Here is a 15,836-nt window from a genome sequence, read left to right as displayed (position 1 = left end):
GCAGTAAGCAAACTGTTCCCGTGGAAGTTCGGAAACAGTTTGGGTTTGTACTGCTAGAATGCAGTCGGCAAACATTGTTTTCCAGATGTGTTCCAACCATACGACACAACAGTTTTGTGGTAGGTTATGATAGATGTTTCGAGGAATTTGCTGCGGAAAATCTGGCCAGCAGTGTTTGTTAACTGTTGTGTCAATCTATTTGGCAGAAGTTGCGCGCCACAACAGGACTGCAGCTGTACGTCAGTTATTGCCAACGGTTGCCGCACGCATCTCCTCAACATTTGCACTGCAGGACGAGCCAGCGCTCCTCACAACACTGCTTTCCATGATCAGGGCAGATAATTTCATATCACAGCTGCTTGGCATAGCTTTGTGGGTGTTCCTTATACTCGACACGCAACAATTAGAAAACCGCTGGGGAGCATTTTGGCAGATATTGCTTGCAGAGCTTGTCAGCATAGAAGTACAGCTCTGTTATTTAACTGTTAAAATACTTAGTACGCAACAGTGATCCACGTGCCCGGCAGAGTTTCGAAAACTGTTTTCAGATTTTTGCCCATATCTTGCGGCACTAGACCGGTGAAGCAGCTGTCCCGCGGAGGAAAAGATCGCTTGCAAAAGCCCCAGAAGGCAGTACGCTGCCTAGCCTCGCCTGCTAGCACGTGACACAGGATGTGAACTTTCGCAAGGGATATTTCTGATGAGGTAATTTACACAACTTTTCAGCAGTGAATTCATCCCACACAAAACAAATTCATGAATATTCATTATTTTATTTCAATTATATACTGCGTTCAATGACCACAGCTCGATGATCCGCAACAATGTTGAAAGTAAGATACCCACGGTACGAATCTGGAAAAACCCATAAAAACCAATAAGTACTTTAACGCAGTGAACATGACGTTTTATACAGTCTATTGCTTTAATAAGAAAGTTCTTGTTTGCCGCAGTGGTAAAAAATAGTATGCATTCTATCCGTCCAAAAATAACCCTAACTTAGCTTGGGAATATTTATGCTGCGTGTATATGCTTGTCAGCCTGGGTTCTGTGTGAATCTACGTGGGCACAACATAAAAATCGCCTAAAAGCTCGCCACCAGTCAGACGACACAGCTACCCCTACATTGGCAACACTTCTTTTTTATGCTACCAGCGGAACTTAGGCTATTTATAATTAATAAATAAAATCATACAAGCCAGATATTCGGCTGACAGAACCCGTTAACGGCACAAAAACAGCCAATGTGATAATACTGGTCCCTTCTCATGCTTGATCCTGAAACTCTCCCGATCTCGTCCTCCACTGACTCGCACATCCTTGAGTATTCTCCTGCCAGCAAACAGAAGAATAACTGGAATCAAAAAAATCCTGATGCAATACCGCCAACCAAAGAAACCAACTAAATAAACTCGGGTATTTTGCTCGCCTGTAAAAGGGATTATGAGTTTGCCAATGTTCTTTATTCTCCGCTGAAGAATGGAAATGTCTCTAGTTGGACTAAAAAAACACCGCTCCTGTAATTTCATATCAGCATACAGTACCATATCTAGAGGTTTAGAAAATTTAGGTTAAGTGTCGTAAATAGCACTGTAACTTCGCGGTGGTATAAACATCTCCTAACAACCCCCAACGGCAAAACTTGTAGGCACATCATCGTGTGCTTTAAGCTGCCTCGACTCGTGCATGTAGGCTGGTCTCTTATTAGTAATCACAAGGATACGCTTCTCCCGGTGCTCCAGGAGAAGCTATAAAGATATAGCTTCCCCAGCTGCTGCAGATGGAAGCTGAAGGGGAAGCTGCAGGAGAGGACAATCGAACAATTAAAAATAAAAGTACCTTGCGATACTAAAACGCGTGAGATTTTTTTATCTGCTGAATAATAAAGGGTTTTGTTAGGGTGCCTTCATGTGCGCTTTGCTTAGGGTGGTGGCATCTCGCCATCTTGTCTCACACGTTTATTTTAATTTTTTGTTCAGAAGCGCGTGAAAGAGCGTGGCTCTGCACGCGTTTGTGGCGTTGACTGTATTATGGCGACATTTTGTTTTCGTTGATTTATTTGTATTTTCCCTGTGAGCGCGCGCTGTCGGCATCGGGTACTACAAAGGGTGGCATCACCCTAAACAGAAGGACATTGAGGCACCCTAGGTTTTGTCATTCCGCGATCCCTGGGATAGGCGGCCACGGTATCTAGCCGTAATCGCGCTGAAGAGGGTGCTTTGAGATCTAATGTTAGCTCACGGTAGCGCGGAGGCGGATCACGGAAGCGTTATGTCAAAACTCTCAAACAGAGAGTTTCAGCTTATCTTTTTCGTGAGCCGCCACCGCGCTACTGTGAGTTCGCTCTACATTTGCAAGCATGCTAGCACGGTAGCGCCCCCGGAGCGTTACCGTGTCCGTGGAAACTAGAGTGCTGTGCCATGCGTCTATGCTCGTCCTTCGTAAAGTGCTCTTCCATCTGGTGTGAGTGTACACTGTACTTCATTCGGTTGACGTCTTCTGGGCCGGTCGACGTTAGCACCGGCTCTGAGGGCAGGAACGTCAGCAAGCGAGTTTCGGCAGTTTCGGTGTGACATGTTAAACAGTGGAAACTGTGGCCTCGGTGAACGAATTGGAGCGTGGGAATAAGCCATGCGAGGACTCAACTGCGATGTGTACAACGCGTTGACACAAATAAAGCAAATTTCTTGAACTCATTTTGGTGTGAATCCTTAGTATAAAAGCTTTATTTCCAATATATTGGAAGTAAAACCTTCTAACAAAATTGGGGAAAATAAAGTATCTTTGAAGTAACTGTACCTGTACTAAGGCACATATTTAAGCGAGTACCTAGGCACGTACCTATGTACCGTTTCGTAAGAGTAAATAACTATTTAGGTACATTATTGAGGTAACTTTTACATGCCGTCCGCTACATTTAATCATTTTTGAGAAACTACATACGCTGCTGCTCACCAGCTACAAAATTTACGTTCCAAACATTTTAAAATTCTGTACTACATTGTTGTAGTAGCAGTGCACCGAGGAGAAGCATCGCCTTCATTGTAAGGGGAAGGGGGCGACCCTAATGGTGACTAGGTGCAGCAGGCATAACGGCGCCAATTGAATGGGGAACCCAGAAATTCGGCAGGCATTATCCGTGTCAATGAGGCTATAATTCAATACGCTCCGCCTTTGCATTAATAATGGTGACGGCAGACCCCTAAGACGTCTTTAGAGCAGCCGTGGCAGTCTTTAAAGAAATGTATAGAAGTGCAAGGCGACCATGTAGAAAAGCGACAAAATTTGTTCTCTAGATATTGCATGCACTTTACGATAAATAATTCAGACGTCCTCGAAACTAAATGTCGGTTATTATTTTGTTTATTTAGATGCAATAGGCACATATCAGTCTGCAAATATTTCCAGATATCTGCAAAAGAAAAAAATTCAAGGATTGTGATGAAGCAATCGAATTTTCTGTTGCTTTCGCATACATTCCTTTGACGAACTTATTTTTATTTAGACTTGAAGAGGTACATTATTGTGTAATAATCTATCACAGATAACAAGACTGCCGCAAGACTCGTGGCAGACGTCGTCGTGGTTTTCTGGTGGCTGTGCATCGGAGCTTTTCACGTGGGGGGACACGCTGGAACCACGTCTGTCCTTTGGGCCCTTCCTGCGACAACGCCTGCACCAAGAACGCGAATACAATTAACAAAACCGGGACTGCAGACACTGCTCGGAAGATAGAAAGATAAGCTATATTTATTTCAATGAGCTGTATATCTGGATGTAGAAGCAGCATTCATGGTTAATACGTAGGGCAATGGAAACAGCTGCAGTAAGATGTGCCGAAACAGCAATATCGCCAAAGGAAGATCAAAGCTGCAGTCGAGGTTTCGCGATTAACTGGATATGACAAATCGGGCAATTTTAACATTGGGACAAAACGCTTTCATATGCACCGATGCATTGTCCCTAATCGCTCTTTTTTCTTCCTCCAGCGATCGCAAAGCTTAGTAACTAACTACACTTTATATCAGAAAGACTAATAATGTCTAGCACCATAATACAACCGCTCCATAGCCGCATCCCTGCATTCAGACTAGCGATTGTTGTAGAAGCTAATGCATCAGTGGGAATTTGAGGAGGCAGTGCTAAACAACGGGAGAATTGAACGGCCGTCGCTAGGCGGACTCAAATAGACTGATCTCACCAGCCAGTTTAACTACGCCACCGCTGCCGCAATGCATCGAGGGAACATTAGTCTTTTTGCACGTGCGATAACCTCGCTGGAGCTCTGCGCGTGTAAAGCACGAGAAGGCACGAGCCCTTGCGTACACGACCGGCTGCCTCCCGAGAACTAAAGTTATGCCGGTGTCACGCATCCGCCGAACACTTCTCGAGATCGGTCTATTGTTAGAAGCGAAGAAAAGACAAGCGGAAGCTGACTAGCCTTTTGCAAGTTCTAGATGGAGACGGTCCAACCGGGTGGATTCAGGCAGTACGGTTTCCCGCATGCATCCGTGCAGCAAGGGACACCGGGGCACCGGACGTTAGAGCACGTGATGCTTCCAGTGTTGTCCTTGCATCCGCCCTCAGGCAGGACAGGAGAGGGACACACCGGAGCAGATTGAAGGAAATGATCGTCAACACCTGCGAAGAAACAAGAACAACGTCAGACGTTTCATGAATATGCAGCAACACCAAAGTTAATACAGATCATCCCAGTCACGGACTATTCCCACTATTCTATAAGTGCACTATTCTATAAGCTGCGAGCTTATAGAATAGTGCACGGTTCACCGCTTCAGGGAACCCCTAAAGGGCAGTAGCAATACCGCACGCATGAAATTTTGAAGCGGGATTCCCGTAGCGGTATAAACTGCCGTTTTGCTGTGTCACGCTCTTGTGTTTCTTACCATCCACACACCAGGATCCACCGCAGGGTTTAGGGCAGCATTCCTTCCCTTGGTCGGCGCACTCACTGGGCGTACAGGTCGTTAAAGTCGGGAAGGTCGTGAAGGGGCAGTCACTGGAAACAGCCTCCATGCTCGGGCATTCCGCTTCCGCCCGAGTGCACAACTGTACCAGGAGAGCTGCTAGAGCAAGGATCCGCAGAGAGTACTTCATGCTTAAGCAGCGCAGTCGAGACAGAGCGAACACCCTAATGTCGACTCGTAGTCCTTTTATGCGGAATGCTCATAGAAGCCGCTCCGCGGCGCGACCGGCTGGTCCCCTACTATTGGGTCAAAGACGGCGATCAGTAAGAACACGTGCTGCCCAGCGAACACGAACCCGCTTCTGAGATCGATGCACTATTGCGTTGCCTTTGCACGCGTCTGTTTGTTGTGTCTAGTGACTTGCACTTATAAAAGAAAAAAGAAATAACCGCAATTTAACTCGAGTGCAAACTTTTTTATATATAATATTGTTAGCCAGTGAGGACGATTTCAAGGATAGGAATCACAACGAAAAAAAAAAAACATACATTTTAGCATAAATAAAGGTAAACATTAAACAGTGTCCTAATAAAATAGCCAACATCATTCCATAATTAATGAAAGCATAAATTAAGAAACAAAATAATATCACGAAAGAAATAAGAAAAAAGAACTAACATATTTTAGTTTTTAAAGACTGAAAAAGAAAATGTCACTGCCGACTCGTGATATGAAGTAGGCGTTGAAAAGTATTTTCGATGCATTTGGAAGTCCACTAACAGCTGTACATGACCCAGCTTTATCGGGTAAAGCATTTCACTATTTGATTGCTCTAGCGAAGAAACATAATTTAAAACAGTCATTGCAAACAGATAGGTTTGGAATGTACATGATATGGGGGGGGCAAAGCCTTGAGAATTCGATTGTGCGGATTTCGAAGCAGAAGGATTTATTAATTTTAACGTGATTATGAATCAGCTTGAAAATAAATTTTAACCTATCAAGCTTGGTTAAAGATTCAGGTGATGGAAGGTAGACAAGTTCACATGGTTTAGTACAGTAGAGTCAATGCGGCGATATTTATTAAAAATGAAACGGGAGGCTCGCCGCTGGATTTTCTGAAGTTTAGAACAATTTGTTATGGGGTCCGTTACGATTTCGGCGTATTCAATACTAGGTCTAAATACAATTTTATAAGCAAGTATTTTTATTTCGGGTGTTGAACTAGCTAATATTCGCCTCAAGCACCACAATCTTTTACCAGCTTTTTTTTTAAACATCAATGTGGGTATTGCACCGTAGGTCAGGTGTAAATGTGAAACCTAAGTATCTATATTCCTTGGTCATGCCAAGCAGGCTACCGCCTTTGCTATAATTAAATTGAAATGTTCCCTATTTGCTCACATACATACCCATTTTTGGAGCAAACCCCTTTTTGCCATGTTTTTTTTTTTTTTTTACGTATACAATATAATCGTCAGCGAATAGATTGATTGGTACTGAAACGACGCTGGGCAAATCATACTTAACAGTCAAAAACAAAAGAGGGGGGGGGGGGGGGGATTTAAGACACTTCTTTGGGGTACGCTTGGCCTAAAGCAACTTGTGAAGGGCCAGATTCAATCAATCCAACTTTCACATACTGTTCGCGAAAGGAAAGGTAAAACGAAACTCATTGCGTGACGATACGAATTTTAAAAATTGAGTTTCTTTTTAAGTATCAGTTTTGAGTGTGCTACTTCATCAAATGCTCTCGCGAAGTCTAAAAGACATTATGCTTTCAGATATTATATGGTTCAAGTACCTTAGAGCAATTGCTAGGGATTGAAACGCAGCGACAATTACTGACGTCTGAAGCACTTCCGCTTTTGTAAACCGGTATAATTTTCGCACGTCTTCATTCGCTTGAAAAACTATCATATTCGTAAAATGTTTGGAAAAGGCGCCAGTTGCAGCAGCAAAACAGTTTTGTGTTACTGCCACTGCATATTTTTGCATCAATTTATTTTCTGGTTTGTTTGTTTGTTTGTTTGATCAAAAAATTAAAGACGTTTACAAATTTTTTTAATGAAAAATTAGAGCGTAGCTCTTGAGGAGGAGGAAGGGAGGGTACGGAGGAGAGGTATGCTCCTCCTGCGTACGCTCTCCTCCTCCCCTCCTCCAATTCAATTTTCCCGCTAAATTTAGCGGGGAAAATGACGTCACATGACTTGGTGTCTCGTCGCCATGGAACGGGAACAGCGCGAAAATAAACGAGGGGCGGGTAGAAGAGGTAACGACAGACAGCGTTCTTCCCCCTTCCTCTTCTACTCGTCCCCCGTTTATTTTCACGCGGTCCACGTTTCATGATGTCGAACCAACTCGCCCAACTTTATGCGTTGTTGTGTCACGTCTTCCATCAACAAATTCACTTTCTCCGCTAGATTTAGCGGACAAATTCAGGATCCCCGCTAGATTTTGCGGAAAAATTGACGTCATGTGACCTCTACACCAAATCGATTTCCCGCTAAATTTTAGCGGGGATAGCAAGGCAAGAGGCAGATTTCCTCTGCCTGACGACGCGCTTTATTCATTTATAAGGCAGCATTTTATGCTATGCATAGGCTCAGCGAACTGCCACTTGGCACGTCTAAACATTGAGATGAGCTGTAACTGGCACTTCCTTCTCAAGTCACTGGGCTTTTTTCTGTTTATGATTGGTTAAGTGAGAATAGAACGCGTACAGAAACGTGAGGAACATCATGATGGTGCTCTTTTGACATAGTTTTATTGGTCCTATCAGCTCGTAACGTCTGCTGCCTCTAGACTTGAAGGGACCATGAAATTACCTTTTTCCTTTTGCCAGATAACGTTTACGTTAAACCTTCAACGTTCACTGAATGCCGAACAGGCATCCGTTTTCGTCTCGGTCTATTAACTTCTACACAAAAAATTTATAAATGTCGACTTTTTCTTTCTCTCCAACTGACCTGAAAACAAGTTGCGGCGTAAATTTGACGGTCGTGACGTACTCTGGGACAGGAACCGGAAGTTCTCTCGGTAGTAGGAAAATGGGAGCGTTAGCGGCGGCGAGTTGGGGGTGCGCCGGTAGGTTCTACTGCGCTGATGACACCGACGCATTTTCTGAATCGGCGCTTCTCATCGCCGCGAAAGCCGTTGACACATCGCAGATGAGCGGAATCCAATTATATATGTTGCGCTACAGCAACAGCATGGGACTAGTCCTATACACTGGCATGCCTGTTGGGAAGTGCGGCGAGTCTTCTGGTGAAGACTCCAGAAGCCAGCCCTACTGTTACTGTTGCTAAAAGGCGGCCCGTGTTAGTCGTTTGCAAAGCGACGTAGATAAAAACAAATTGCCGCGGCGTTTTTCGCGGCCTCGGAGATGCAGGAGCGAGCCGACGTTAAAAAAAGATACGTTTGAACTACGACAGTGTCAGCAAGCGCCACGTAAATACCTGCTCACACTCGGAGCGGACGCGCGCGTTTGATGGAAGTGCTGCATTCGCGCTGTTGGTAAGCGCCTCGGGACCGATCTTTTACGATTGCAACTTGATTCTGACTTGACACTCGGCAAAGGAAGGTTGGACCGGCATTGCACGTAGCTCTGACGAACTGTTATAGCTGGACAGTGACGTGCAGTCGTGTCAGAATAAAAATTGCATACTAATAGCAGAGTGTACATACCGTGATACGAAGGTAATCCATACGGCGTTTATTTGAGCTCTATATCACACAAAACAAGATAGAATCGACGAGAGTCCCTTTTCGACGACAGTGTTCGTCAACATTGCCTCGGAAAACAAGGGGAAGAGATTGACCTCACCTCGTATAATCTAAAATTGAGGTCAGCGATCAAACTATAATACGAGAAAGGTCCACAAGGGTCGCGCGGGAATATTCCATTCAGCACGCCAGCCGCTCGTGGGCAGACGGTCTTAGCCAAGTACCGTTGAAGCAACGCTGGGCCGAGTCGGAGTGCCTGCTAGGCCTATCTGCCGAGCTCGCTTGGTCGGCGTCGGTAGATTCGTCGCCGTTGTAGCTTTTCTCGGGTGTTTGTGGGTCTAGCGTTCTTGTTCGTCGTCGTCTGTTTTAAGTACTTTTTTCTTGCTGCTTGAAGTCGGTACGCGAGACGAACACGTAGAAATATAAACGTTCGTTGGTCGTCGCGGCCAAGTAACTGAACTACGCCGTCGGCCCTACTGTAGTTGCTTCGTTCACCACACGATAGGTGGCGCTTGGCTCTCAGCATTATTAAATTTGGCAATTTTCGTCACATCTCTAATTATTCTACAAAATGTGAATCTGAATATTATTTAACAAAACTTTTTGGAAACATTCGCCAGCTATTTATTGTTTACGATCGCGGCGCTGGTGAGGTAGGCTCTTACCCAATAGGCGACGTGGATTCGGCTGACGTTTTGCGGTTCCGCGGATGCATCGCAGTGAAAAGGCAGAGAACTTTCGAAGGAAAGAAGGCGCAAAAAAGTCCGGTTTTCTTTTCAAAGTTATATAGCGAAGAATCTTTTTTGGCTCCCTATTTTTGCGTTTTTGTGGTGTTTTTTTTTACACCTTTTACGACGTGTGGTGGATGAAATTCGACTTCAGAACCGTTTCATGGTCCCTTTGAGCTGAAACGAAGTTGATTCGATGCCTCTTAGACGTAGCTATACTCCGTTTCGCCATACTTTGCTAAAGGCCAAAGGCTACCGCCTCTGTAAGCCAAATAGTGTGTTGATGGGAAGCGCGGGACACTTCTTCTAGAAGGAAGGCACGCTGATGGTAAACGTTGACACGTGCGTGCTTCGCTCCAGCGCACTCTGATTGGCTTGATGGGGCCCTATCTATAGCTTTTTCTGTTGGAAAAGTTCACCTAAAAAGGAGTAATAGCGGACTCCGGCCGAAACGTTGAAGAATAAATCGTCCGTTTTTGCTGTTTTCGCTGAGAGTTTTTTCCTTCTCAGTTATATACCCACGCCTTCGGCCTACCGCCACCATGCCCGTTATATATATATTGTGAGGGTGCTTATGCGTAGCACTGCCCACGGACATCGTCATCGTCACTGTTGGCTGTGTGTGGGCCAATCGGCATCGTCGGCTGATTAGTGGCACCTTTTTTGAAACGTTCCATAGCTATCAGACTCTGATAAAAAAAACGTCATCTGACCGACCTGTCTCTGTCTCACAACGTGGTGGAGGTGAGCCTTTACACCCCGTACCAAAAGAACCTTACCTTCGAGCTTCCGCTTAAAACCCTGGAGCTCCGAAACCGCACGCTGGCTACCATCACGGCGACGGCTGCTCAAACCCCCTCGATGTCTCAACCATCTGCGACGACGTCCACAGCCACCACGATGACTGAACAGCAATCGCAATCAACCCCTACCACTCCTGGTTGGACGATTCGCAGCCGCCAAAGAGACCCTGAGGTTTTTGCTGGTATTCGTGACGAAGATGCTGAGGACTGGCTCGACAGTTACGATCGCGTGAGTGTCTACAACAGATGGGACAATCCCACTAAACTCGCTAACGTGGTCGTTACTGCCACACGAAGCTGAAAAACATATTCGGCACTCCAACTAGCCGCAAAGAGACGCGAAAAAGAAACTCGAGACTCGACGCCAAGGAGAAAAGACGTACACCTCCTACATTGAAGACGTCCTCGCGCTCTGCCGTCGCGTCAACTGCGAAATGCAAGAGAGTGAGCGCGTACGTAACCTCCTGAAGGGAATTGCGGAGCCGGCCTTCAATGTTTTTCTGGTCCGAAAGCCCGGATCGATAGCTGACATCATATCTGTTTGCCAACACCTCGATGAAATGCGGACCATCAAAGTCTCTTGCCCAGCTCAGAATCCCGGAGAAAAGCGACAAATTCTGAACTCCCCACCCTCATTAGAGACATCGTTCGAGAAGAGCTCTGGCAGATGTTCAACGAAACACACCGCGGCGCTCTACCTCCTGCAACTCTTCCCCTCCCCACGCCCGCACCACCAACCTACGCCGAGATTGCCGCTAGGGTGCCTTCCCCTCAAGTGACTTCGCTACAACAACTCCACACCCCACCTTCCTTGGCTGCATTTACTCCAGCCACCCTCACCCCGACGTACAAATCTTGGAGACCACCCAACCGCCCAGTATGTTATTACTGCGGCATTAGGGGTCACATTGCCCGCTACTGCAGGAAACGTAGAGATGACGACAGGTACGACAACTCATCATCCTCACTTTTGCCGAGATCAAGGAACCTTCAATCTAGGTCGAAACAACTCCGGCCGCCAAGGAAGTATTTCCACTCACAGGTCAAGATTTGAAAACCAAACGTAGCAGGCGTCGTTCCCCCTCCCCACTTTCACGCTCTGGGTCTCCGATGATTCCATCTACCCAAACCTACCCTAAACACACAGCGGAAAACTAAAAAAACGCAGTTCTTGGGGGGAGAACTGCGAACCAGCGGAACCAGACAACTCCTCCAATCCCATCCAATTTGATTGACTTTTGTGTAGAAGGTTTAAATGTTCTTGCTCTAGTTGATACCGGCGCCGCAATTTCAGTTATAAGCGAAGATGTCCGCAAAACCTTAAGAAAAGTCCGAACTCCCTTTCACGGTACTTGTTTACGAGGAGAGGAAACCAATTTAATATATCCCTCCGCACTGTGCACGGCGAGGGCTGTAATACAAGATACCTGCCATCACATAGAGTTTGTTGTTTTACCGAATTGTACACACTCACTTATCCTTGGCTGGGACTTCCTCTCATTTAACTCGGCAGTAATTGACTGTAGTCATCCGGAATTATTTTTGACCACTCTTGACGTGTGCGATACAGTTACTGATCACAGTGCGAAAATATCAGTTGAAACCGACTCGGTTATTTCTGCGTTCACAACACACGTATTACCACTCGTATCGACAACCGCTTACACAACTGATGCCGTCGTATAACCATCGAACACATTTCTCGCGAGAGGCATAGTTGTACCGCACGCACTTATCCGTTTCATCGATGGAAAAGCTCTCATAGCTGTCTCTAGTGGTAGTACTGAGGCCGTTCTCATTCCACATGGTACAGTTGTCGTGACTGCGACACCACACTCACCCATTTCTCTGTTCTATATCCGCCCCTCAAACCAAATTTTCGCTCACCCAGAACTGTAAAACATTGTCTCTGCATACAACAATTAGCCAAGATCTTGACGAATCAAAAAAGCGTCGACTCCTATCTTTGCTAGAGCAGAACAGAAAAATATTCGACATCGTATCATCTGCCCTTGGTCAAACCCGCACGACAGAGAATCGGATCCACATAAAAGATTATCCTATTCTTCATCGTCGTCCGTACAGGGTTTCCCCATCAGAACGTTCTATAATCGAGGACCATGTAACTGATATGCTAAAAAAGGGTGTAATTCGTCCTTCACACAGTTCATTCTCATCACCGGTAGTCCTGGTCAAAAAGAAGGAAGGCGGCATTCGCATTTGTGTCGATTACTGCCAACTGAACAAAATCACTCGTAAAGACCTTTACCCTACGCCATGAATTGACGACGCACTGGACTTCTTGCAGGGAGCTGATATTTTTCATCTCTTGATTTATGGTCCGGTTATTGGCAGATCCCGGTTAATGAAGAGGACAAAGAAAAAACTGCGTTCGTCACACCGGATGGCTTATATGAGTTCAACGTCATGCCCTTCGGACTCTGCAACGCGCCAGAGACTTTCGAACGCATGATCGAAACCTCCTTCGAGGCTTAAAATGGAAAACATGCCTATGTTACTTAGATGACATTATAATATTTTCTTCCAACTTTGAGGAACACCTTGAACGGCTTTCCCAGGTCCTGTCCTGTTTGTCTGCCGCCAACCTCCAGCTTAATACTTAAAAAATGTACGTTTGCTGCAAAAACAATTAAGATCTTAGGGCATGTCATCAGCAAACACGGTATCAGACCTGACCCCGACAAAGTAAAAGCGGTTTCAGACTTCCCTCGACCACAACGCCCAAAGGAATTGCTAAGCTTTTTAGGTCTGTCGTCGTACTTCCGTCGTTTTATTCGCGGCTTTGCGACCATTGCTGCTCCACTTTACAACCTTCTTAAGAACAATAGACCCATCAGAGAAAAAAGCGCCACCTGTCGTACGCAACAGCAACTAGTGGCAGCCGCCATGCTGCAGGATAGTGCGCGCCGCTGCATACTCTGCGTTGGCCGTAGACGCTAGTCAATTCCTGCCCACGTTGCCAACGTACTGCTGCGTACCCCTCTGTAAGCAGAGTGGGTATCTGGCATTAAGGTACGTATTCGTAAATATACTCGTTATCGGTTGACGGCGGCGTAGCCGCGCAAACGTTTCCCTGTTGAAGTGCAAAAACGGAACACGAACCGTTCCCACGTTACGCTCCCTGGGTGTTTGAGTCAGGTGTTTTTAATCTCACTTTGTTGCGTTTGGAGGTAGAGTTTTCAAATTTCAGCTAGTTTGAAGAAATCAAAGCGTCAAATACAAATATAATGTTGCTCGTGGTATCGCTTGTCGACGTGACAGCTTCGCGAGCGCCTAGCTTCAGGTATGCTTCCAACTTGCGCGTGTAAGTTATATGTTAGGTACGCATGAAGCCATACGACCTGACGCTTTAACCTGCCTGTAGCGCAGACATCTGTGCAGCGCGTGCTTTATGAAACGCAACATGCATGCGCTTGCAACTTCTGCTTCACTGCAAAATTTGCCGCTCTACATTTCAACTCTAAAATCCCCCTCAAGAAAAAGGGACTCGACGTATCAAGTGGGAACTTGCGTCGAATACGTCCTTTACTGGTTGAATTAGCGCATTGAAATTTTAAGTCTTAATTCCAAGTAAAAAACACGATTTGACGAGCGACGAGTCGAGCGATGGCACAAGCGACGAAAGTCGGCTACGAGCGACGAAAGTGTTTCACTGTCGCTTGTCGCGTCGCTTGGTTTGGGATTTCTAGAAAACGACGCTCATCGCCTTGGTCGCTCGCTCGTCGCTTTTATGCGGTGTGCTTCATCGCGCGACTGTCCGAGCGACAGCGAAGCGGGACCCCTGCGCCTGTTTCGTCGCACATCCGGAGAGTACTGGCGACTTCTAACTACAGCCCGTAAATTACAATCGGCTCCTATCGTTTTCTGATGCATACTAACACATGTTTGATGTCGTAACTACAAAGATTTTAGTAATTACCTTTTTCTTGCGTAGTTGGCCTTTATAGATGCGGCGACCACGAACCCCTGAACGAGGAAGTTGTAACTTCTGTTGAATTGTCGTTCCGAGTTCGATCGGCTCTTGAAGAAGCGATATATCTCATCATCTTTAACGGCTGGGAGCTGGGAAAGGTCGTTTACCCAACCCGTGATCGGAAAATGCTACCTGCAGCCATACAGAGGCGAAGGGATCGACGCAACAAGAACGCTACAGTCAAAACAGCTATGCCGGCCGCAACGGAGTCCTTCCCAATGGCGCCGGCCGCCCAATGTTGTTGGACTCGTTCAGCGGATTTTCGCTGTTGCCAGATTTTTTGAAAGGGGCCTATTCCACCTTTACCTGGACTCCTGAGTGCGAATTTGCCTTCACATCCTTAAAAACAGCCCTGACTTCCGATCCTGTCCTTCGACACTTCAACAACAACTCCGCCACCGTTCCCCACACAGACGCTAGCGGCTGCGGCCTTGAAGCAATTCTTCTACAACCGACGACTCGTGCGTAGAACACGTCATTACTTATGCAAGTCGATCTTCGAGCAAGCCAGAGCAAAATTATTCACTAACGGAAAGGGATGTCTTGCGGTGGTTTGGGCGATCACAAAGCTTCGTCCTTATACGGCCGTCATTTTTCAGTCGTCACCGATCATCATGCGCTCTGTTGGCTACCCTCCCTAAAAAATCTTTCAGCTCGTCTCGGACGCTGGGCGTTACGAATACGATTATACAATTGTTTATAAATCTGGCCGAAAACACCAAGATGCCGACGCCCTCCCACGATGCCCGCTACCTCAACCCTCGACAATTATGACTATACTAAATATTGAGATGGGTCCATCACCGACAGAACTATTTGATGGAATAGGGATCGCCACCCAACAACGCCAACACCCCCAGCTACGTAATATCGTTGCCCAAATGGAAGGAACCTCACCAAAGATAAACGCTCGCTCCCGACGTCAGCTCTTGCACTATCAGCTTCAAAATGATGTTTTGTACCGTCGAAACTACTCGCCCCACGGACATCGTTGGCTTTTGGTTATTCCCCGTACCTTACATGCCTTGGTCCTTGAATCTCTGCACGACAATCCCACAGCCGGCTCTTCAAAACTTACTGTCCCGTCAGAGTACGATATTTATGGCCCGGAATGTACACCGCGGTGACAAAGTACCATCTTTTTGTCTCGTATGCCAAAAACATAAGTGTAGCACATCTGCACCCCCCGGCCAATTACTGCCACCCCGCTGCCCTTCACAACCTTTCGAAATCGTAGGAATTGACTTGTTTGGACCACTACCACGCACAGTCAATAGCAAACGATGGGTTGTAACCGCTGTCGACCACCTTACACGATACGCAGAGACAGCGGCTCTTCCAACTGGCTCTGCCACCGAGGTTACTGTTTTTTTCGTCCACCAGCTACTCCTCCGAGATAGAGCACCCCGCGTGCTGCTCAGCGACAGAGGCCGTACCTTCTTGTCACAGACAGTACAAGAGGTCTTAGCTGCTTGTGCAGTCATACACAAAACGACATTCTTATCACCCACAGACCAACGGGCTTACTGAACGCTTTCATCGTACCCTTGCGCACATGATCGCAACGTACGCATCCTCAGATCATACCAACTGGGATGCAATTTTACCATTCGTAATATACGCATATAATACGGCCATTCAAAGTACCACTGGGTAC

General features: G+C 46.3%; 1 protein-coding gene across 1 annotated transcript; it reads right to left on the bottom strand.

The window, feature by feature from the left end:
• Positions 1-4,453: 4,453 nt before the first annotated feature.
• On the bottom strand, positions 4,454-5,118 carry LOC121833338 (keratin-associated protein 10-10-like). Its single transcript, XM_042286558.1, has 2 exons — positions 4,908-5,118; positions 4,454-4,641 (listed from the first exon to the last, which is right to left on the bottom strand). The coding sequence occupies exons 1-2, from the start codon at positions 5,116-5,118 to the stop codon at positions 4,454-4,456; spliced, it is 399 nt and encodes a 132-aa protein (XP_042142492.1).
• Between the last annotated feature and the right edge of the window lie 10,718 nt (positions 5,119-15,836).

The sequence above is a fragment of the Ixodes scapularis genome, unplaced genomic scaffold (genome assembly GCF_016920785.2).
Source record: "Ixodes scapularis isolate PalLabHiFi unplaced genomic scaffold, ASM1692078v2 PGA_scaffold0__279_contigs__length_252992795, whole genome shotgun sequence".
Classification (NCBI taxonomy): domain Eukaryota; kingdom Metazoa; phylum Arthropoda; class Arachnida; order Ixodida; family Ixodidae; genus Ixodes; species Ixodes scapularis.
Note: the sequence above shows the minus strand (reverse complement) of the source record. Positions and strands in the feature narration are given on the sequence as shown.

Coding starts and splice junctions, on each gene's coding strand:
- LOC121833338 (XM_042286558.1), bottom strand. CDS start 5,118: ATGAAGTACTCTCTGCGGATCCTTGCTCTAGCAGCTCTCCTGGTACAG. Junction 4,642..4,907: donor TGGATCCTGGTGTGTGGATG/GTAAGAAACACA, acceptor GTTTCTTCGCAG/GTGTTGACGATCATTTCCTT.